This window comes from Heteronotia binoei, chromosome 8, assembly GCF_032191835.1.
Source record: "Heteronotia binoei isolate CCM8104 ecotype False Entrance Well chromosome 8, APGP_CSIRO_Hbin_v1, whole genome shotgun sequence".
Lineage (NCBI taxonomy): Eukaryota > Metazoa > Chordata > Lepidosauria > Squamata > Gekkonidae > Heteronotia > Heteronotia binoei.
Window position 1 is genome coordinate 101,545,541 of NC_083230.1, and position 24,801 is coordinate 101,570,341.

The following is a 24,801-nucleotide window of genomic DNA, read 5'->3' on the forward strand; positions in this document are numbered from 1 at the left end:
TTGCAAAATCAAGTTCCTGGCACGAGTACCAGTTTAGTGTAGTGTTTAAGTATGCAGACACTTATTTGGGAGAACCGGGTTTGATTCCCCACTCCTTCACATGCAACTGCTGGACTGACCTTAGGTCAGTCATAATTCTCTCAGCAGTGTTCTACTCAAGAGCAGTTCTTAGAGAGCTCTCTCGGCCCAACCTACCTCATAAGGTGTCTATTATGGGGAGGAAAAGGAAAGGAGATTGTAAGCTGCTCTGAGACTCCTTTGGGTAGTGAAAGGTAGAGTATAAATCCAATCTCCTCCTCCATGAACTTTCAAGCTGTTTCTGGAGGTTCATGCTGGTTTGTGAGTGGAGACATTCCCAGACAGGCTGGGTGTGATCAGATGGGCAGGTTGCCACAATAGTATCTAGACTGTAAATAAGCTGCATGAGTTTGGGTGCTTGATGTCAATCAGACAGTGCCCCATTAGCTGGCATCATAGCATTTCTAACACACCACAACCATGGTTGGTTTTCCCTCCAAATTCTCACTGTGTGCGCACAGAAACAGACAAGCATGCACACTCTCCTGTCTAGTTCTTTGGGGGCACTGAAGTGCATGTCGGGGTGGAGTTTTGCGGGGAGGGGGAGGATGTGCCAGAAACTTAGTTGAACAATCACACTGCTCATGGATTTCCATGGTGCACTGGGTGATCTGATAGCCAGAAACCTACCAGGGAATTGCTTGCCTGGGAAGCCACTTTAATTTGCCAGTGGCTATTTGATCCACATGGGAGTCATTTTGGTGCAAGGTAAGGGTGAGTAGAGCATGGGAGCCAGATGTGCGGATGTGATCAATGTTCCCTCTAAGCTGAGTTAGCTCACAGATTTTTAGCCTCCGACTCACATATTTTTGTCTTAGCTCAGGAAAAATGTGATGTGGTGGCTAAAAAGGCAAATGCAATTTTGGGCTGTATCAACAAAAGTATAGTGTCCAGATCACGTGATGTGATGGTATCGCTTTACTCTGCTCTGGTAAGACCTCACCTGGAGTATTGTGTTCAGTTTTAGAAAGATATAAACAAGCTGGAACGGGTCCAGAGGAGGGCGACAAAGATGGTGAGGGGTCTGGAGACCAAGTCTTATGAGGAAAGGTTGAAGGAGCTGGGGATGTTTAGTCTGGAGAGGAGGTGGCTGAGAGGTGATATAATTGTCTGATTGCACCCACTGTCTCTGCTCAATCAAAATGTTTACAGAAGGGGACAAATGTTTACAGAACTTCAAAGCAACAACTTGGAAGGCTTGTAGAGGAGCATCTGGTGGAGGTTTTCTGCAACTTTGATGCCTCTAGCTTGCACAACATCCATTCTATACACTGTTGAACTGCCATCATTTTGACAGGCACAGGTTCAGGAGTGCATAGAATGGATGCTGTGCAAGCTAGAGGCAGCAAACTCACAGAAGGCCTCCCCTGGATGCTTGTCTACATGCCCTCCAAGTGTGGTATCTCCATCTTGCACAGGATCTGTTTATTCTCTGCACTCCTGAACCTCTTGAGCCTGTGTCTGACAGGTAGTTGTTTTGACAGACGTGGATTCAGAAGGGTTAGGAATGTATAGAACAGATACTGTGTAAGGTAGAGAAACCAACCTCACCAGAGATCTCCATTTGACTCTCCTCTGCCTCTCCTCCAATTTGGTGAGGATTGGAATTACAAGGTCCATGTTATGGCCCCCAAAAGAAGGTGCCCCCAGGCAGTCATTTCCCTAGAAAGCACTTTCCTGGGGGGCCATCTTCTTTGCAGGGACGATATCTCCGGACCCTGTATATCCAATCATCACCAAACTTGGAGAGCAGGTAAAAGAATGTCAGATGGATATCCCCTGTGAAATTGGTGGCTCTGGCATGCTGGGGAGTGGGGTGTTCTACCACCTCACGAACTACATAAAAAAATTCATGATGGTCCATGGCTAAAAATTTGTGATGGCCCATGGTTCGCAAATGGGGACATCACTACATTTTCCTGGTTTGTGCCCATCTCTGTACACAAGTGTCTTCCCTTAAGGCACCTATCCAGGGCTTTTTTTGAGCACGAACGCACAGGAACACAGGTCCAGCTGGCTTGGTGTCAGGGGGTGTGGCCTAATATGGAAAGGAGTTCCTGCTGGACTTTTTCTACATAAAAAGCCCTGCACCTCTCTATAATGTCAACGGATTGTCTGAAGACAGAGCCTTCCCAAAGGTGCTGTAAGAAAATAATTAAGAGCTATCACCTGAATATTGCCTTCCAATGGTCGTTTTCGCACTCACCTCCAGCCGGCGCGACCCCCCTCTTCACCGCGCAGGATCTGCGCGGATTTCGCAGTAAATGCCGCGGAGCAGCCTTTTGCGCCGGAAACTCCCGTCGCAAAAGCCGCGCAAACGCCAAACTGCTTTTTGGCGATTTACGTTTGAGCGGCTTTTGCGCCGGGAGTTTCCGGCGCAAAAGGCTGCTCCGCGGCATTTAGTGCGAAATCCGCGCAGATCCTGCGCGGTGAAGAGGGGGGTCGCGCCGGCTGGAGGTGAGTGCGAAAACGACCAATGTGTTTCAAACAGCTCTGATTATTCAGCAGCAAACTACCAGTTTACAAAAACAGCCTTGTAAACATGGGTTGTAGCAGCTCTAATAGCCTAAACTTGTTAGAGTTGCAAAGCTAAGCAGGGGTACTTGGATGGAAGACCACCAAGAAAGACAGGGGAGGCTATACGGAGGAAGGCAACCATCTCTGCTCTTCTCTTGCCTTGAAAACCCCATGAGGTGGAACTTCATGGGATCACCATGAGCTGGTTGGGACTCAATGACACATTTTGCTTTTAAAAACATGGGTTCCATTAATGTACTTAATCATGATTCTACTTTGGTAAAATGGGGCCTGGTTCGTTTGATGTACCTTTTTTGAAAAACAAAATTGATAAGCCTCTTTCAGCATTTGTTTCTAAGGCAGCAAATAACAACCCATTCCGAATACCAATTGTAAAAACCAGGCGAATAGCCCTATAAAAATCACCAATCGACAGCAAAAACTGGCAGTGGAAATATATAGGCACAACTCTTTAAAAAGTGTGGCAGAACAGACTTGTTTCCATCTGTCTCTAATATTTATAATATTAGCTTAACACTTTTCTATTTTTTAAAAAGGGCTTACAGTAAGGCTGTTTTCTAAACAAAACCAAACATTAATGCCTGTAACATAATAAAAGTCCTTAGCTGCCATGATAATAAAATAAATTCATAAACAGTTATCTCAATGACTGATAGCCATGTTTATCTGCAGGGCTTTTTTTGTAGCAATAACTCCTTTGCATATTAGGCCACACACCTCTGATGTAGCCAATCCTCTAAGAGATTACAGTAGGTAAGCCCTGTAAACTCTTGGGAGAATTGGCTACATCAGGGGTGTGTGGCCTAACATGCAAAAGAGTTCCTGCTACAAAACCTGTTTGTCTGAATAAAAAGAACAAAGTTTGGGTCCAGTGGCACCTCCCAGGGCACCCAACCTCAAAGTACATGTTTTATTGCAAGGAATTTCATAAACAGACTGGAACAGGAGCCCCCAAAGCTTAACAGAGGTATTGGGTTAACCACTCAGTTCTTGCTTATACTCAAAAGTAAACTTTGTTGGTCTTAAAGGTGCCACTGGACTCAAACTTAGTTCTCACAACTGTTTGTTAACTTTTGTTATCTGTATGCTAATTTGCTGTGTGGCAACACTGATATTTTGGGCAAAATTCTGTGCTAACTATAGAGTGTGATGTCCCTGGAGTGATGATGTCATTTCCATGTGATGTCATCACATTGGGGATGTTACATCAGGTTATGGCTGTTGAGGTAGGGTTTCACCCTGCTGGCCAGTGGGCTGGAACCCACAAAATTGGGGGATTCTCACTCCCACCTGGGAGCTGGCAACCCTAGCACGCACACAAAAGCTCATACTCAGAATTCAGCTTTGTCAGCCTTAAAGATTACACTGGACTCAAACTTTGTTCTAAATAATGAAAACTCAGATGAATTTGGGTTTCCCAGGGAAACTCTGTTAGACACTGTGGTTGCTGTTAAAGAGGTCCTGCTTCTAGTGTATGCCAAACCAGCCTCCACAAATGAAAATCTTAGCATTGGCTGCTCTCTTAATTTTTTTTTTGGGGGGGGGGGGGCGGGAATTATATAGAAGAAAATGTCCCCTGAAACAGTTACCCAGCATTTGGCTGTCTCTGATACTAGTTACAAAGGATTGCTTTTCCTCACAGGGAGAGGTTCATGTCTAGGAAAGTGACCTATATATATACGTGTGTGTGTGTGTGTGTGTGTATGTATGTGTGTGTGTATACACACACACATATTGGCCACTGTGTGACACAGAGTGTTGGATGGGCCATTGGCCTGATCCAACATGGCTTCTCTTATGTTCTTATGACCTCTGAAGTTGGTGCCTGGTTAAATATTGAGGGGCAGGGATGTATCCTCTCCTTCTTCAATTCTGAATCCCTCAGTTCACCTAGATGCCCTCTATGCTGGCCAGAAGACGTAGTCAAGGCACCTGCCCACTCCCACCCATCAAACTTGACTTCCTAATAGCTAAACATACAGGAAGCTGCTTCCTACTGTTTCATAAGAGCATACCAGAAGCTATGTTGGATCAGGCCAATGGCCCATCCAATCCAACATTCTGTGTCACACAGTGGCCAAAAAAAAAACCCAGATGCCATCAGGAGGTCCATCAGTGGGGCCAGGACACAAGAAGCCCTCCCACTGTGCCCCCCCAAGCACCAAGAATACAGAGATTTACTTGCTCCAGACAAACAGTTCCAACGATAAGCTATGGCTAATAGCCACTATGGACCTCTGCTCACTCCATATGTTTATCCAATTCCTTCGTGAAGCTGTCTATGCTTGTAGCCGCCATCATCTCTCGTGGCAGTGAATTCCATGTGTTAATCACCCTTTTGTGATTTTCAGACCATTAGTTTGTCTTCTTTGTGTGGCTGCAGTTCTCTAAGGTCTCAGGCATGAAAGGTCTTCCCCAACAGCTGTTATCTGAGATCCTTTTAACTGCAGATGCCAACTAGGGACTTTCTGTGTGCAAAACAGATGTGTTGCCCTAGATCCACAGTTCAGGCATTAGAAACGGAAGTGTATGTCAACATGACTGATGCACAGCAAATTGGGATAGCTCTAGCTCACCTTGTGGTTCTGCCAGCAAGCCTACAGGCAAATGAAAAAGAAATCCTGAGAAAGTTTTGTGTAGTTAGAATTACCTGATATTTCTATGATCTTCAATCCATGTCCTAGTAAGTAGTGAGGAGTACAGCCTCAGGTGTTTACCGTGACAGAGAAGATGGGATGTTGAATCTCCTGTTCTGTTGAGAAGGCTCCGAGCTTCAATTGCACCTTAGTGCACAGAAGCGTTATGCTCTGAACACATTTCCTCCCTCCCCCCAAGAAAACCTTACAGTTTCCAGTTAGCCTGGTATTGATTAACCAGGAAATCATCTCTGATTATCAAAGCGAAGCGTTTAGCAGCAAGAAGCCTTGATATGACCCCTCAGGAGAACTAAGCGTACGTGTTAGTGAAAGAAAAGCAATCAACACAAAAGAGGAGGGATAAGACTTTAGTACGCCTTCTTCCGCAGACTTCTGATCTGCCCTGTGAAGAGGGAAAGAAGAGTAAAGATTGTCTTGGAGGATCAGTCAGTCGCATTGATTTGTCTCCCTTTTAAAGCTAAGTTCAGTATCAACAGACTCCCCCAGAACAGAAAGAACCTGGGGTCTCTGTAGAAGGTGATTTGAAACAGGGATTGCTGCTTGTGGCAGGTGTAGTCATTCCACTTTTACCTCTGGTAAACAACTGAAGCTGCTTTTTATGTCTGACTGGAGGCTTTGGCTGGACAAAGAGAATGTATGTGTACACCCTGGGAAGTGAAGTGTCTCTCAAAGCACTTCCAACTGCCTGTCTTGTGCTCTTCTTAGGATGAAGATATGGGGGAGGAGAGGCTCCTGTCTCTCCCCCCCACCCACCTCCATCCATGCCATTTTCCTGAGTTGAAACAACAGGGAAGGGGAGTAACTTGCCTGACTTTGGAACAGCACAGGGAGTATTCTGGGCATATGATGCTCCACTGATGATGTCACACAGCAGGGGCCTAGCAGGGCCTTCTCCTGGCTGCCACCACTCTGGTAAGGGTCTGTATGGAGGGCCCAGAGCGTCCAACCACCCTCGTCTTCCTTATTAATAAATACTTCCTGATTGTGACCAAGGAGACATGAGAACCCAGGTGGTATAACAACAAAAGAAGTTTATTATTAGTGTTCTCAAACAATAAGTGAGTGACAAAGATTTAGTGCTATAGCGAATATGAAACAGTAAAGGCTGGTGCAAATAAACAAAAGCCTTGACGCATTTAGCTATACAGTCCCTACTCTAATACCAGAACTCACCACACTTCCCTTTGGTGAGGGATCTTTTCCTGCTGCCTGTTCCAGAGAGCCCTCCTTCTCTACCTGCGACCTTTCCGGGAAAGAACACACCCTGTCTGGGCTCAGCCCTTTCATGCTCTCCTCCCAGACCCCACCCCTCTGTGGGCTAGTTTCACTCCAAAACCTTGCCACACAATCAGGGACAGGGGACCCTGGGAAATGTAGGCTTTCCCAGTAACTCCTAGGCAGGCTTCCCTGGGGCCTGCAGGCCTCACTAGGCCCAGGATCATGACAGATGGGAAATCACTGCACCTGGTGGTTTTGACTTAATAAAAGTCATCAGGGGAGGCACATGCCTTTTCTCCCCTCGGCTGTCATCCAAAATCTAGCTGGGTTCCTGGGTGCTGTGCAACTGCAGGGAAAGAGAGAAATGTGTAGTTTGGCCCGTGGAGACAGACATTATTGCAGTAGCTCAAGAGCCCACTCATTGGATGCTGTCCCTTTTTCCAAATGAAAAACAATCTTGATTCTTACTCTAAAGGATGAAGCCATTATTTCCCAACAGTTGTGGTCCATGCAAGATTTTTCATGAGTCACAATGTCAGAAGAGACAAGAAGAAGCAGGATGAGGTCCATCTAGGCTTGTAGTCCCCACAGTGGGGGCAGGGGATCCCTCACCAGCAGTTGGCATTTCCTGCTGCAGCTCTGAGGGGTGGCGGGAGAAAAATAAAATTTTAAAAATGGCCATTCACAAACAGTAGGAAATTAGTCCTTGCTAAACCTAGAAGAGACATTGGGTGCGACCACAGGAGAAATTTGGCCCAACCCAGGCACACCTTCCATCCAGATTTAATGTGCACAATCACACACACGCACATCTGCTCCCTGAGTCCCATCCATACCTACCTTATTTTAGGATGGGCTGGGACTGGATTAAATGGTTACCAGGAACTTCCTAGTAGCAAACCTCTAAAACAGGGGTGTCAAACATGTGGCCTGGGGGCCAAAAGGCACCTGGAGAACTTTTATCAGGCCCCCAAGCAACTGGCTGTCATCTGCTTCCTTCTCCCTCTCTCTTGCTTCTTTCTGCATAACAGATTGCTTTGCAAGGCTTGCTCAATCACATAGGAGCTACAGAGCTTGACGTGGACACACAGCCAAGTCACTTCACTTGTGCCCTTCCCCATCTTGGCGGTCAGCTCAAATATTTGCTACCACTTTGGAAGATATTTGGGACCTGGCTTTTTGAGTCATTCTCAGTTGCCTGGAGGATAGGGTGAGGACTGGATGAGGAGGGCGGCAGATGCTGCCATCTGGAGGGATTTTTTGGGGTTGATTTCAGAGGTGTCCCAAGTGCTGGTCTGTAATCACCTATTAAGGCATGAATTAACTTGATCTTGGTTGTCAGTGACTAGGGCTGCCAAGCCCCCGGTCCGGGCGGGGCTTCCCCCACCTGGGAGGTTCCCAACCCGCCGGAGAGCGGAGAGGACTTGGCAACCCTACCAGTGACACATCCTTACACTTAAGGGGCTTTTTAAGCTTCTTCGTGGCTGCCCTTCCCAGTTTCAATCTCCTTCTGATTTCTTGGGTGAAGTTTCCCTTTTGGTTGATGATGGAGCCAAGGAACAGAAAGCCCTGAACAATTTCAGTTTCTTCATCATCAACCTTAATGTTGTGTAATTCCCCAGTAGTCATTACTTTTGTCTTCTTGATTTCAGCTGTAATCCGGCTTTGGCACATTCTGCTTTACCTTTCATCAGTAGTCATTTCCAGTCTTCACTGCTTTCTGCCAATAACATGGTGTCATTTGGGTTTACCCAGGAATGATGTCACACTATTGGCTGACAGCCACACCTCTATGTCCCCACCTCTCCTCATCTTCTGTTGGTTTCCTGGCTGGGCAGCCTTACTTCTATCTTAGCCTTGGTTGCTTCTTCATAGCAGTGAATGAGAATCCCATTGACCTCCTAGATCAGGGGTGGCCAATGGTAGCTCTCCAGATGTTTTTTGCCTACAACTCCCATCAGCCCCAGCCATTGGCCATGCTGGTGGGGCTGATGGGAATTGTAGGCAAAAAACATCTGGAGAGCTACCGTTGGCCACCCCTGCCCTAGATGACTTGATGGACTTTTTTTGTTCCTTACATTGGATGTCTTCTGAGAAAGCGTTGTGCACAGGGTTGATGTTGAAGCTGTTTGTTTTTCATTTCTCTTAGCTGCGTGGTGGATGAGATGGACTTCTCTGGCATGGAACTTGATGAAGCTTTGCGGAAATTTCAGGCACATATCCGAGTGCAGGGAGAGGCCCAGAAGGTGGAACGGCTGATTGAGGCTTTCAGGTACGAGCAAGACAGAAAGCATAATAGGCAAACAAGAAGGCAGTGAAATTTCACTGGGTAGCTGAAAAGCAAGCAAGATGTGCTGCAATGCTACAAGTGTCAGACCCAGAGGCAAGGAAAAGACAAGTATAGTTCAAGATCTTTATTCTACCATCATGGGCAAATACAGGCATTGTCGGAACTGGCTCTCCCACCAGTTCTTTGCTCTTATAAACCTTTGCCCTGACCGTTATAATCCAAGCCAAGCATGCCAAACTGAAGCAGGGAATTTTGCGTGGGTTCACTATTATTCCATCATCACCCCAGGTGCTCTTATCACCCCCTTAGTTACATCTCTCCAGCTCCCTTGACCTTGGTTGCATAGTAACTAGCCAGTTTCCAGACATGCCATCCTCCCTCCAGATAAGCAGCAGGAATGCTTCAAAGCCAGCATAGCAAAGCACAAGCGTTAGCATTGTATAACTGTTTGGATACATATGGCAAGAGGAACAAAGATGGAATGACTCTTGACAACAAGAAGTGTCCATGGCCCAGGAATTTAATAGCCTTCTGGAAACATGAAGTTTATCTGGAGATAATATGGTCTTTTGTGGTTGTAATAAGACAGGTACTGACATAGGTAAGCTCAAAAGAAACCATCACCCTTCCATGTTCTGAACTAAAGCAGGAGGTGGGAAAACTGGGATGGACCTTCAGGAAGGAAGGAAGGATTCTGTAACTAGTTGGCTATGATTGTAGGTCAGACTGATCTTGAAACAGGGAAGGAGAGCTGAGATAAGGATGTCCAGGTCAAAAAGAAATAACAATTTATAATTGAGAAGGGAAGCAAAATGGGAGGAAGCGTGTCATATTCCACCTTTCTTGAAGATACAAGGATCCAGGGTTGTCATGTTGTAGTAGCAAAAGACAGCTGGTTTGGGAGATATGGTGTCCAATTCTTATGGCTATGTTTTCATAGGCTTCAGTAGTAAAGCCTGACCATTGGTAACATTTGGTGCAAAACTAACATTTGCAACCTGGTTGGTCTAAGGGAATAAAATTAGAGTGTCCACTGGTGAATTCACAGGTTTGAGTGAAGTCATGAGTCCCTCTTGGTGCAAGGCCCAGGATCCAGACTAGTACAGTAGGCTGGACTGAGTATGACAGAAGGGGTACCTGAATATTCATAAGACCACCTGAGATGGTTGTTAAGTCTTGGCTTAACGGGTTGATAGTTCTCAGGAGATGAAAGAATAGTCCTTTCTCGCGGGTAACTGAACTGCTGGGAATTGCATTTGCAACTAAACTACAGATAGCTTGCAAACTAGGTTATGCTATGTGGACCAAAAGGTATGTAAGGACCCCAGGGAATTTCAAAGGAGTCTATGCTGATATCTCCTTACTGCCTTCAGGATGTCAAACAGCCTTTCCTCCTAGGGTTCTCATCCAGTTCTTATGTTCCTTGAGATGGAGAATGAAATGATATTTTCTACATCACCTCTGGTATCAAGTTGACCATAAGTTATGGGAGTCTGTATCCTGTCTTTCTCCACTGCTGCTCAGGTCAAAAGTTCCTGAGCTAAGGCCCATGCCTTTGGTTTCTTTTGAAAAAGAGAGATTTCTGGTGGCTTCTCCATTGCTGATCTTTGCATGAAGCTGCAGGCTATAGCAACTGACTCGAGTACTGTGTCCAGCATTGGTATTTCACATTTCTGCATCACCTCATCTGTGTGAGTTCAATTGCATCATCTTGTCTGCACTACTGTCAAAGCATGGTCTATCCAAGTCACACCTGGGTTAAACTAGTAAGATATATCCTACCTCCCGAGAGCCTACCTCTTGAGAGCCAGTTTGGTGTAGTGGTTAAATGTGCGGACTCTTATCTGGCAGAACTGGGTTTGATTCCCCACTCCTCCACTTGCACCTGCTGGAATGGCCTCGGGTCAGCCATAGCTATCGCAGGAGTTGTCTTTGAAAGGGCAGCTTCTGTGAAAGCTCTCTCAGCCCCACCCACCTCACAGGGTGTCTGTTGGGGGAAGAAAATATAGGAGACTGTAAGTCGCTCTGAGTCTCTGATTCAGAGAGAAGGGCAGGGTATCTGCAGTCTTCTTCTTCTTCTTCTTCTTCTTCTTCTTCTTCTTCTTCTTCTTCTTCTTCTTCTTCTTCTTCTTCTTCTTCTTCTTCTTCTTCTTCTTCTTCTTCTTCTTCTTCTTCTTCTTCTGTCATCAGCTATTTGGAACCTGGCAGTGGAGTCAGCCCATTTACTCCCTACCTGTTTGAATGGATTCAGACAACCCATTAAATGGTGAGCCCATGACAGGCACATCCATCCTTCCGTTGAAGGGAGTTGCTCACACATGCTCAGAGGGACAACACAAAAGAAGCAATGTGTGATGGGAAAAAATGGGGCTTTTTTAAATGCCAGAGTGCACAGGAGCAGAGCTCCACATGGACTGGCCAGGGTTCCAGCTGGCCCGACCTGCCATGTGGCAGCCACATGCTCCCAGGCCAGGTGGTGTGGCCTGATATGCAAATGAGCTCCTGTTGGGCTTTTTCTAAAAAAAAAAGCACTGGAAAAAATATGGTTTTGTAATGAAACAGGCAGCAGAATCACAATTCAACTCCTGCCAGTGAGGTCAAGCCAAAATGTGATTGAAGTTTCCTAGAAAAAATATGGCTGTATGAATGTATCCTGAGGACTCAGTCAGATGATGTATTGTTCTCACATGTTAGCTTGCTGTAGCATATTTAAAATTTCTATCCTAAGCCAGGTTTGGTGGATAAGACAGAGTCTTCTTATCATATGAACAGACTGGGTCAAACATTTATTGCATATGAACTGTTCTTTTGAATCAACCACAAACACACTCTTTTATTTGGAGGCACAGGTAAGAATTGTAGGTGAAACTACATTTTTTGAAATCACTCACCAAGGAAAAAAAGAGCCTCAGCATCCCCAGAGAGATTAGTATAATAGCTGCAGGTAGGCTTTTGCCTTATATAACAGGTGTTAATGCCATGACTTTTGTCTTTTTCTACCTGCAGCCAACGATACTGCATGTGTAACCCAGATGTGGTTCAGCAGTTCCATAACCCAGACACCATTTTCATCCTGGCCTTCGCCATCATCCTTCTCAACACGGATATGTACAGCCCTAACATCAAACCCGACAGGAAGATGATGCTGGAGGATTTTATTCGGAACCTGAGAGGTGAGGGCGAGGTATATTTCCCCCCTACCATTTCAAGTCCTATGTAAACCCTACTTCAAGGCTGTGGTGTATCTGGATGAAAATGGGAACGCTGACTATGTGTTGGACTCAGATAAAGCAGACTCATCACCTCTTATGCCCATTTGTATTGTTAATTATGTAAATGTCTCCTTTGAAATTCCTCGGTGGCAAAAGTGTAATGAAAAAGAAACCTATGGTCAGACAGATAGCCCGACCATAGTGCCTCAACACAGAAATAGTGCCTCAGCACAGAATTCCCTTTTGGCCAGAGTGAGATAATGATTTATTTACTGATTTATATTATTTAGAAAATGTATAGACTGTCTCTCCAGAGAGGTGGCTAACAAAGTAAAAACAGTTTAATAATAAAATCATTTAAAAGCAATTGAAGTAACAGCAACTCAGTAAAAGCATGAAAAAAGCAATACAGCAGCATTAAAACAGCATCACAACAACATAAAACAGCAATAAAATTAAAAGGCGGCAAACATAAAACTGCAGTTATAAAACAGCTCTCAGCCTAGATGCAGGCCTTAACAACGGCAGCTATAAAGGAATGGATAACAGTTTATTTAAAAGCCTGGGCGATGTTTTGGCCAGATACCTAAAAGACAGTAAGATGAATGCCTAGCAAGCTTCAAGGGGGAGGGCACTGCAGTGGCAAGGTGCCACCACAGAGAAAGCCCTACCTGTAGTCTCTGCCTGCTTCATCTCCTTGAGTGGGGACTCAGAGAGTAGGGCTTGAGAAGATAATTTTATCTAATAATGGAACAGAAACAACTTGTCTGTTATTGACCAATTATAGCTCTTGTTATAGTACTTCCAAGATTTAGAAAGACTCTCATCTGCCTTTGTAGCTCCCTGTGTCTAATTTACTGTACCTCATACTTGGCAGGAGTGGATGATGGAGCAGATATCCCCCGGGACTTGGTGGTTGGTATTTATGAAAGGATCCAGCAGAGAGAGCTCAAATCCAATGAGGACCATGTGACCTATGTCACCAAAGTGGAAAAATCCATTGTTGGAATGAAAACGGTGAGTTCTCTTGACATATTACAGGTATCTGCCCTTATTTGTTTCCTTCCTGTCAACATTGAACATAAGAAGAGCTCAGCTGGGTCAGAACAAAGATCCAGCTAATCCAGCAACCTGTTTTGTCATGAGGGCCAACTGAGTGCCTAGGTAGGCCTACAGTAGGGACAGAGGGGTCAACGCCTCTCCCCTCCACAGTGCAGACCAGTCACAACTGACATTCACAGGTAGGCTGCCTCAAACATGGTGGTCCCATTGCGGCATTATGGCTAATGGTCATCTATGGACCTATCCTCCATGAATTTGTCTATCTTCTTTTAAGCCAGCACCATCATTGTATCCAGCAGCAAATAGTTCCTCAAGTTAGTTATGTCTTGTGGGAATTATTTTTCCCCTGCCCTGATTTACACAGCTTAATGGTTATGTTGCTTCGTAATGAACATTACTCATATTTTCCATTTGTTTCTCAGCAGTCATAAGAATGAGAAACTTCTCCCCCACATTAAATGAAAGCCTTTCCCAGATTCTCTGTCAGAGGCCAGATTATGTTATTGCGACCATGTGGATTCTTAACCTGTCCTCTGATTTATGTGGTTGGGTGAAATAAGCAAGGAAAGCCCTGAAGTGGACTGACCCCTGCCTGCCTAATTGTGAGGAAGTTGTTCAGTACATTGCGAAATCAAGTCCAAGCAGAGAACCTGCTGCTGAGACTGAAGATGGGTTGAACAAATTGCACCTTATGAGACTGTACAAGGTTGCCAGTACTTTCCTAGAATCTGTAGGAGAGTTAGGGGAGTGGGGCATGTGGAAAAAAAGAAGTTGATGCATCAATATCACATCCGGTTAAAACCTGGAAGTGACATCAGCAGCACTCTACGATTTCACCAAGCAAAATCCTATCGCATTGGTGACATCTTTTCCAGGTTTGAGCCAGAAGTGACACTGAAGCATTGACAGTATCTTCCCCCCATTTTCCCCCTGCCACTCATTTTACTGGGGAGGGGGCTGGGAAGTAGTAGTGGGGGATCACCTGCCATAAATTGGCAACTGTGCTCAGAGTTCAGACAACACTACTCAACCAAATACTCAAAGCAATTTCACCTCCATGAAGCCCTCCCAGTGGGAGAACAGGATCAGCTATAATGTAGGGTCTGCTGCTGGAATGTTCAGAAGAAAGATAGCCAATGGCATGCTTGCTGTAGGAATAGGGATGCTGACAGTCAGCAAAGAGACCCTGTATGCACCGCAACTGGTCAAGAGCACTCTGGGAACACACTGACCTGCCACAATTTGTATGACCTAGTCCTGCATGATTTGAGACCCATCAAGTTGAGTGAAGACCACCAACCATGCCTGGTGGTCCCCAGAGGAGCTGTATAAACTCCAGGCTTTCCTGCCAAGGTGGGACTGCAAACAAGAAGAGAATGTAGAGGGACAATCTACATGCCACAAAGTCCTTGTATTTGACGATGACGTGTGATGGAAGGTTTATGCCTCCCAGATACATGCTGGCTCGTTCTGCTTGTGACCTTGGAACACAGGATGAAGCAGTCTGTCGGGCAGAGCTGCTGTTGGCTCCACTGCCTCCTGTTACTTAAGCTTTGTATGCTAAAACCGTGGGGTCGAGGGGAGGGGAGGTGAAAACTTCTGTCCTTGCACCATAGTTGTGAGCAGAAAATGGCCAATGCACATCTGAGAGCCTCAAAACTCCCACTACTACTACTACTACTACTACTTATTATTATTAATCGCCCAATCCCAGTGAAGGCCAAGCTCCGAGTGATGTACATGAAACAAGGTAATACATAGTTAAAACCAGGGCTTTTTTGTAGCAGGAACTCCTTTGCATATTAGGCTACACCCCCCCTGGTGTACCCAATTCACTAAGAGCTTACAGTAGGCCCTATAAGAAGAGCCCTGTAAGCTCTTGGAGGATTGGCTATATCAAGGATGTGTGGCCTAATATGCAAAAGATTTCCTGCTACAGAAAAGGTCCTAGTTAAAGCAGCATAAAAATACAGATTAAAACAATAAATATTACAAAAATCCCGTTGGCATCCCTTCCAATAAATCCGAGCAATGCATACAGGGTGAAGGAAGGGAGGAACTTTAGGGGGGGGATGGGGAAAAAGGATGGTGCCCACCATCGTTGTCCTCAGTCAAAAGCCTGGTGGAACATCTCTACCTTACAGGACCTGCAGAATTGCATAAGGTCCCACAAGGCCCGGATGTCATCTGGCTGAGAGTTCCACCAGGTTGGAGCCAGGGCCAAAAAGGCCCTGGCCTCTGTTGAGGACAACCAGACCTCTGATGCAAAGCCTAATTTGTTGATAAATCTACAAACAAGAGACCCTTGTCAAATGCAGATTTGTCCTGGCACTCATGCAGATCATGGCCACAGTGCATGGCTGGTGGTCAGGGCAGGACATGGCAGATGCCAGGTCTGATTTAAAAGGTTGGGATGGTTGTCTGAAAAGGAGCAGCTCAGCTACTAGGCAATTTCAAGACACAGACCCCCTTCCCTTGCAGGGCTAACACTCAAACTCCTTCTTGTCATGATTGTCTGGGAGGGTGGTCAACTGGCTGTTCAGAGTGGTGATCCCTTGTGAGGGAGCTCCAAGTTCCTACAAGTGTGCAATGGGTTGGGCATGGTGGATAAGGACGGGGACCTTTCCCACTCAGTCTCTGCCTTCTAGGTCCTGTCGGTGCCCCACCGCCGGTTGGTTTGCTGCAGCCGCCTTTATGAAGTGACGGACGTGAACAAAGTGCAGAAGCAAGCGGCTCACCAGAGGGAGGTCTTTCTTTTTAATGACTTGCTGGTGGTGAGTGGTTTTTTTGGCTTTTAAAATCACAGCATACTGAAGGCATTCAGGAACAGCAGAGGGCTGGGATTTTACCATATCACTTGGCAGTTAAGGCATCACATTTCCCCTTCATGGAAAACCCCCTCCATATAGAAAGCTAGATTAGGCTAGACCCTGTCTCCCCACCATGACGGCATTTTGTGGGCATGATGTTTTGGGGTCAGGGAAGCATTCAAATACTACATTCTCCTTCCCATATTCTGGGCTGCTATAATCCTTGAAGGACTGCATCAGGTCTAATCTAGTGCCCAAAGACTCAAATTCCAAACAGAGTAACCTATGACAAGGGTGGCCAACGGTAGCTCTCCAGATGTTTTTTTGCCTACAACTCCCATCAGCCCGAGCCATTGGCCATGCTGGCTGGGGCTGATGGGAGTTGTAGGCAAAAACATCTGGAGAGCTACTGTTGGCCACCCCTGACCTATGAGATCCAGAAACCACAAAAGAGGCATCCAGAGACTGAGTTTAATAATAAGGATTTAAACAAATCAAACCTTTGATGTAATACCATCACTGTGCTACAGAAGGCAATGGAATGTTGTTTATAAATTTATTTCACCAGACAGCATTCTAAGAGCTGATCTTGGCATTTTAGAATCAGAATCCCAGAGTTGGAAGGGGCCATACAGGCCATCTAGTCCAACCCTGTGCTCAATGCAGGATCAGCCTAGAGCATCCCTGACAAAGGGTTGCCCAGCTGCTGCTTAAAGGCTGCCTGGGAGGGGGAGCTCACCACCTTCTTAGGTAGCTGATTCCACTGTTGAACAACTCTTCGTGTCAAAAAGTTTTTTCTAATATCCCACCCTTAATTTAAACTCATTATTGTGAGTCCTCTCCTCTGCTGCCAACAGGAACAGCTCCCTGCCCTCCTCTAAGTGACAGCCCTTCAAATACTTAAAAAGAGAGGATTTACTTATGACGGTGGAAAGTGCTGTCAAGTTGTGGCTGACTTATGGTAACCCCCATAGAGTTTTCAAGGCAAGAGATATTCAAAGTTGGTTTGGCATTGCCTGCCTCTGTGTAGTGACCTGGTCATCTCAGGGGAATTGTATTATTCCCATACAATTAGTAATCAGAGCACAGGTGTCCAGCATGTAGCCTGAGGGCCAAAGTGCAGCCTGCCTGAGTTTTTAGCTGACAGTCTTTTTTATCTGGTCAAGTGTGATTCTGCTACACCTACATCATGGAACTGGGGCACTGGCAAACCACCTCCAAAGTCTCTTGCCTTGAAAACCTTATGTGATCACCACTTTCATCATCACTTTCCACCACCACCACCATATGAATCCCAGAATGATCTTGTAATTTCTGGCTATGTGGTCAAACTGGCTGATGTTTGGAGCCACCTGGCTCTGTGAATGTACATTCTCTTTCATGAAACTGTTGAAATTGAAGCTGAGAAATTGAAAATGAAGCTACCTCAGCTACCAGGATTCAGAACTGAAATGCGCCCTGATTGAATATACCACACAGTTTTTGAGAATAGTGCAGCTTGTTAAATGCTATTATCCACACTGGCCTGATCAATTTGATCAGTGTCTAGCACTAGACCCATAACTGTGCCCTTTTGCACAAATAAAGTTGATTACACTGTTCTTATATTACTACTAAAAATTCATATTTTTGAAAATCTAGTGTCACTGCTGTTATCATTAAAAATTAACATAACTGGCAGACATATGGATTTTTGATTATGTAGCCCACTATTGGAAAAAGGTCGACACCACAGAAAAGAACAGAAGTGCAACCAAATTTAGAATCAATGATGAAAGGTGGAAGGGACCCTCTGTATTCTCACCTTCAGCTCTAAGGCAACACTGTCCCATAAAAGCAGTATGGCAGCAAACTTCCATAGTCAGCAAGAAAGGAAATTTATAAAATACATAGTTTTTGCTCATCCCTAATTTCAGTGTCCTGTCACTGTGGTGCAGAGTGATAACGCAGCAGTACTGCAGTCTGAGCTCTCTGCTCACAACCTGAGTTCAATCGTGGTGGAAGCTGGGTTCAGGTAGCCGGCTCAAGGTTGACTCAGCCTTCCATCCTTCCGAGGTTGGTAAAATGAGTACCCAGCTTGTTGGGGGGGGGGGGAAGTGTAAATGACTGGGGAAGGCAATGGCAAACCACCCCGTAAAAAGTCTGCCGTGAAAACGTGAAAGCAATGTCACCCCAGAGTCGGAAACGACTGGTGCTTGCACAGGGGACTACCTTTGTTTTACTAATTTCAGTGCATTCCCCTGCCTGGATGGGGCAGGCTAGCCCAATCTTGTCAAATCTCAGGAGTTTAGCAGGGCCAGCCCTGGTTAGTTCTTGGATGAGGGGCCACCAAGGAAGATCAGAGTTTCTATGCAGAGGCAGGCAATGGCAAACCATCTCTGTTCATCTCTTGCCTTGAAAATCCTACGGGGTTGCCAAAAGTCAGCTGTGACTTGATAGCACTTTCCATCACTAATTCAGTGGCAGTGTGTTAGCCAAAGTGCAAGGCACTCTGTGTGGATGCTACTGCGTGATGACTGCAAGCGTCACTGTAAGTGAGAATAAACATGGACCGCCTGAGTCTATCCTGCATCATTTGGGAGCAGCTCAGTTAACTTTCCAAGAGCAAATGTCTGTGAAATTGACAAAGGCTGGTTTGACAGGGCTCCCTGTAGTATACATAAAACTCTGCCTACAGCATAGTTCTCTGGAATCTGTCTATGCTGGTTTTTAACTTGTAGCCTTTTTAAACTATACTACATTGTTCCCAGGGGAACCCTATATTTTCATTTAGATGTGCAAACCCATCTGTAGCCAAATCATCACAATGGGGAACAGGGCCTCTTTGAGATTTGCTCATAATTAGAAATGTGTAGCTCTACAATCTTAGGCCTGGGGCTTTTTTTCTGGGGGGAATGCAGCAGAACGGAGTTCCGGAAGCTCTTCATGGAAACAAATTTCTCAACAAAATGTTTGAAAGTTCATGAGGTGTACCTGTGTGTTTGTCTTTCATTTCCCTATTGAGAATTCTGGCACTTCTTTTTTCCAGGAAAAAAAAAAAAGCCCTGGTTGAGCCCAACCTGGAAGAGCCAGGGAGGACTAAGGTATAGAGGGCTGGATCCATTCAACTAATACCTGTGCCTTCCTCTGGTGCCAGTAGAAGACTATCAGAGAGAAGCATCACTGTTAGTAGAATGAATCCGGGGATCCAGCCCAAAGTCTGCAGCAAAAGAGACTCCTTAATGCAAGTCAATGGCTGAATCCAGATGGCCAATTTGGGCCGAAACAGGCACCTCCTACATCCAGGTTAAAAGGGCGCATTCAGACACAGACACATGGGGCCTTCCTTCCTCTCGCCCTTACCTCATTCTCTGCCATCTTTTTCGTGCTTTAAAAAGATCACTGAAGTGCTTTTGGAGCACCTTTCCTGACCATCTGAACGGCCAGGGAGTGCCAGGGAAAGCGACTCCCATTCGCTTGAATGGTATGACTGATCCTCCGGGGCACGCACAGCCTGTCTCTGTTCCAGCAGTGGGCCACCTGCCGTCTGACTGCCCCAAGGCGCTTTCCACTATGCCAGCTTTCTTCTGAGATGGGAGGCTGCCACGCCGCTCCAAGCTGCCCATCTGTACCCAGCCAATGAGATATTCTGGTGCTGCATTAGTGGGTCTTCCCCTCCACCCATTGCCTTCTTTGTATTGTATTTGAGTGATCGTTTTGAGTGATCTTCACTGATGCATTCAAAATTCTCTTCCTTCCACTCTGTCCTTTAACAGATTCTTAAGCTTTGCCCCAAGAAGAAAAGTTCTTCCACCTACACATTTTGCAAATCAGTTGGCTTGCTAGGAATGCAGTTCCACCTCTTTGAGAACGAATGTAAGTCTGCCACCATCTTGGAAAGTTGCCAGGTTCCACTAGGGGACAGGATTTATGGTGTCAGTTTTGCCCCATAGATTTGAAACCTTGGGGGGCTACGGAGTCTTTTGCTTAATCAGAGAATGGTTTGAAGGTATAGGACATAGTTCTGTTGCTGAAACGAAGCGTGTATGGACCTGGAAGATTCTTGAATGGGAGACTATGGGGAGCTATTTGTAAGTCCCTTGGAACTCCTTAAAGGAAAAGTGATATATAAGTGTAATAGACTTGGTCAATTGCATGCTGTCTTTAAGACCATTTCAGAGAACCTTCTTAATAATATTGACTATGCGCTTCAGTTTGAACCTTCTCGTTATAGGAATATTTTGCATAAAGGTTAGCTACAAAGTTTATTACTCATTGATCTATAATTAATGGAACTGCATCAGCTTTCCCATAGTGCACGTTTCATATTCTTGACCCTCTTTTTTTTAGATTACCCCCATGGCATCACTTTGGTGACTCCAGTTTCAGGCTCTGAGAAGAAACAGGTACTCCATTTCTGTGCTCTGGGTGCAGAGGAAATGCAGAAATTTGTGGAGGACCTAAAAGAGTCAATAGCAGAGGTGATGGAGCTAGAACAGATTCGCATTGAATGTAAGGCTCCCGGCCTGGTCCAGACTCCATGCAGTCATTCTGTCTGTATGTACATATGTCTGTGTCTTGGGTATCTTTTTTTTTGTCTGTGGTCCGCAGGGGTGCCATTTCTGCTTTCAAAGGGGGACAGAGGGAGCACAAGATTTGCAGTGAAAATTAAAACCTTCCTCTGGGGGATCTGTTCAGGATTAAATTGTAACACTTCTCCCGTTAGCAATTTAAGAGCTTTTGTGGCAGCTACTTAAAAAAAAAAAATGTTTCATAACAGCAATAGCAACAAAGGATGATCTGGCACTAATTGGTTTTAAAGTGAAGTCTTTTATACTTTTGACATGGAAACAGACCCATTTTATTGACTGTGACATTAAACCCTCAGTATGCAGGATAAGTAAATGCTCCAAAGGAATAGCCACATGTGGTCAGAACTTGTGTTCCAAAATGGCACCCTTGATTGTGATGTGGGCAGTGGGTGAAGTGGTGTTCTTAAACGATTTGGTTGGGAGTTATATATGAAAAAAAAATGACCAATATTATTCTGTATGTGTGTGATATGTGTGTACATAAGGAGCTATGTGTGTTTCAGAAAGGGCAGTTTTGTCTCTGAAATATTGTATTCTCCCAATTGGCCTGCTACTATTTATCTTTCACATGCATGGGTGCACAAAATCCTCTTCAATTCACCAATGTACTAGATCTGATACATATTTCCCACTATCTCTTCCAAAAGACTCCCCTATCTCCACATTCACCTCCTTTCCAAGGTTTCAGCCCACTAGCTGAACCACACCACACATACAATTTATTTACAGAAGGGTCAGTCAAAAATGTTTTGCCAGCTTGGATAGCACTGGCATATTGGTCTCTGTTAGGAAAAGGAAAGGTCCCCTGTGCAAGCACCAGTCGTTTCCAACTCTGGGGTGACATTGCTTTCACAACGTTTTTACGGCAGACTTTTTATGAGGTGGTTTGCCACTGCCTTCCCCAGTCATCTACACTTTCCCCCCAGCAAGCTGGGTACTCATTTTACCGACCTCGGAAGGATGAAAGGCTGAGTCAAACTTGGGCTGGCTACCTGAATCCAGCTTCCGCCGGAATCGAACTCAGGTTGTGAGCAGAGAGTTCAGACCACAGTACTGCAGTACTGCTGTTTTACCACTATGCGCCATGGGGCCACTGTTAAGAGACAGGAACTAATAATCCTGCTCATGTTGAATACTGCTTTACCTAAAAAGGGATTCCGTGAAGGAAACGAAACAGAAATGTCTTACAGAAAAAGTAAGAGGAGAAGGACTCCTCAAGCTGTCCTGCATGGACCCCCTCACATTTAAAAAAAAACTTTGTCTTTTTATTTACTCTGGCTGTAACGACGAAGTAAGAGTCATGTCACAGTGGATTAAAACACACTGCTACAGGCCTTACAGAACCGTCTCAGAATGGATGCAAAGGCCCACTAGTCTGAAAGAACCCCGTATCAGAGTCTACCAGCATGTGGAATAATATCACAACAAACAGAAGGTGGTGGGATAAGGGTAGACCTAAATAAGGGACTGTGCCATTTGCTTTTGCTAGATGAGTATCAGGCTGCTTCCACACAGATGCTTTGTTCCATTTTTGCTTCCAAACCAAAGCACTTTATTTTTGAGTGTCTGCAAAGAGCACATCCTCTAATCATCCACTTTCTGAGTTTTCCACTGCTTTGCCAAGCCTTATTTGAAAGAAGACATGTCTTCAGAGATCCTGCTCACATCGGCACAGTTTCCCTTTCTTCAGCCCCTCATGGCTACAAATGTTGGCGCTGTGCCTCAGAGGAGGGCTTTTTAAAAACCAGCAGCAGCTATGGTGTTATAAGGCAATAGAATCATATAGTTGGAAGGAACCTCTAGGGTCATCTAGTCCAACCCCTGCACAATGCATGAAACTCACAAACTCTTCCCCCTAAATTCACAGGATCTTCATTGCTGTCAGATGGCCATTTAGCCTCTGTTTAAAAACCTCCAAGGAGGGAGAGTCCACCACCTCCCAAGGAAGCCTGTTCCACTGAGGAATCGCTCTAACGGTCAGGAAGTTCTTCCTAATGTTGAGCCGGAAACTCTTTTGATTTAATTTCAGCCCATTGGTTCTGGTCCTACCTTCTGGGGCCACAGAAAACAATTCCACACCATCCTCTATATGACAGCCGTTCAAGTACTTGAAGATGGTGATCATATCACCTCTCAGCCACCTCCTCTCCAGGCTAAACATCCCCAGCTCCTTCCACCTTTCCTCATAGAACTTGGTCTCCAGACCCCTCACCATCTTCGTCGCCCTCCTCTGGACCCGTTCCAGCTTGTCTATATCTTTCTTAAAATGTGGTGCCCAAAACTGAACACAATACTCCAGGTGAGGTCTTACCAGAGCAGAGTAAAGCGATACCATCACATCACGTGATCTGGACACTATACTTCTGTTGATACAGCCCAAAATTGCATTTGCCTTTTTAGCCACCGCATCACACTGTTGACTCATGTTCAGCGTATGATCCACTAAGACCCATAGATCCTTTTCGCACATACTACTGCTAAGACAAGTCTCCCCCATCCTATAACCATGCACTGGATTTTTCCTGCCTAAATTCAGAACTTTACATTTATCCCTGTTAAAATTCATTTTATTGATTTTAGCCCAGTTTTCCAGCCTGTCATGGTCATCCAGTATTCTGCTTCTGTCTTCTTCTGTGTTTGCAACCCCTCCCAATTTAGTATCATCTGCAAATTTAATAAGCATTCCCTCTATTCCTTCATCCAAATCATTGATAAAGATGTTGAACAAAACAGGTCCCAGGACAGTTCCTTGAGGCACTCCACCTGTCACTGCTCTCCAAGAGGATGAGGAACCATTCACAAGCAACCATGCACAAGTACTCTTTGGGTGCGATCTGTCAACCAGTTACAGATCCACCAAACGGTAACAGAATCCAAACCACATTTTACCAACTTGTCAACAAGGATAGTATGGAGAACCTTATCAAAAGCCTTACTTGAAATCAAGATAAACGATGTCTACAGTATTCCCCTGATCCAGCAAGGTAGTCACTTTCTCAAAAAAAGAGATCAGGTTAGTCTGACATGACTTGTTCTTGAGAAAACCATGCTGGCTCTTAGTAATCACATCCATTCTTTCTAAATGTTCCAGGACTGACTGTTTGATGATTTGTTCTAAAACTTTTCCAGGTATAGACATCAAGCTGACGGGTCAGTAGTTACCTGGATCCTCTTTTTTCCCCTTCTTGAAGATGGGGACAACATTCACCTGCCTCCAATCTTCTGGCACCTCTCCTGTTCTCCAAGAATTCTCAAAAATAATAGCATTATAATGATGTTATAATGATCTGTTGCTGTAATCTTCTAGTTCCTCTGTTCCCAGTTTCCATTTTTTAAAAGTCTCTAAATCTTTTCATTGCGAATGTTATATGGGGAGAGGTAGAGTCATTTTTGTCCAGATTGCCTGGAAAGGAAAACAGCAAGATGGCTGGAGAACTGCAGGAATATGCTGCTAACCAGTTTATGCGGATCCTCTATTTGTGCTGGGAATGCCTATGCATTTGCAGTCATAGCAAAAGCAAAACTGTTGCACATTTCAGTGTTTTTTTTTTTGCCGGTTTGACTTTGGAAAACAGTTCAGAAAATCATGAGAACGGATAAGAGGAATCAGTAAAACTGGCATGATTTTTTTTTTATCCATCCCGTGGTTCAAAAGCAACATTTACCTGCTTTATATTAATATGCTTTTAAAATTACTATCTATAAAAAGCTAAAGAGATTCAGTAAGCAGGGAAAAATGATTTGAATTCCAGTTTTACTTTTGTCATGGACTTATTGTGGCGCAGTTTCAGATAAGGACTCTGTACAATAAGAAAAATAGTAAATATACTGCACAATTTTGATATGAGGATAAAAACAGCTATAAAATTATTTTGAAACTTGCAGTGAGTTATAAAATTATTTTTTAACTATTCTGAAATTTACATGTGCAGATGTTCATTGAGAAATTAAAACTTTGAATGAAAGCATTTTAAAATTTATCCCAGTCAGTTAGGGATAGCATAGTCTGGATAGCATAACTCATTTGTTATCAGGGCTAAATCTGACATAAATGAGACCTTGTTGGGCCAGGCCATGTGTGACATAAAATGTAATGCCACATAGCAGAGCTACAAACTTTATAAAGGACACAGAAAGCACAACTGAAGATGTAAACAAACAAACAAACAAAAAGCTTAAAGTATTAGCACTCTTGAATATTGTGGTCAGTATCAAAGCAAGCACTTCCTCCTCCCCATTCTTCTCTAAGAGAGGAGCCTCAGCCAATGGAGAAAATAGAGGCTTTGCTCTGTAGCTCTTGTGTGATTGAGAAATCCTGACAAGACAAGTTGTGACACAGAAGCAAAACAGAGGGAGAAGGAAGCA

General features: G+C 44.8%; 1 protein-coding gene across 7 annotated transcripts in view; it reads left to right on the forward strand.

The window, feature by feature from the left end:
• Positions 1–24,801, forward strand: part of IQSEC3 (IQ motif and Sec7 domain ArfGEF 3) — a 268,326-nt gene that overhangs the window by 237,825 nt on the left and 5,700 nt on the right. For 4 of the 7 annotated variants that reach the window (XM_060245739.1, XM_060245741.1, XM_060245742.1 and 1 more), the window contains exons 6-11: positions 8,641–8,763; positions 11,788–11,954; positions 12,871–13,010; positions 15,704–15,829; positions 19,621–19,720; positions 20,195–20,401. In XM_060245739.1, coding sequence (XP_060101722.1) covers positions 8,641–8,763; positions 11,788–11,954; positions 12,871–13,010; positions 15,704–15,829; positions 19,621–19,720; positions 20,195–20,401 — 863 coding nt within the window. The remainder of the gene's footprint in view (positions 1–8,640; positions 8,764–11,787; positions 11,955–12,870; positions 13,011–15,703; positions 15,830–19,620; positions 19,721–20,194; positions 20,402–24,801) is intronic. The other 3 variants (XM_060245740.1, XM_060245746.1, XM_060245745.1) reach the window with 1 other exon arrangement.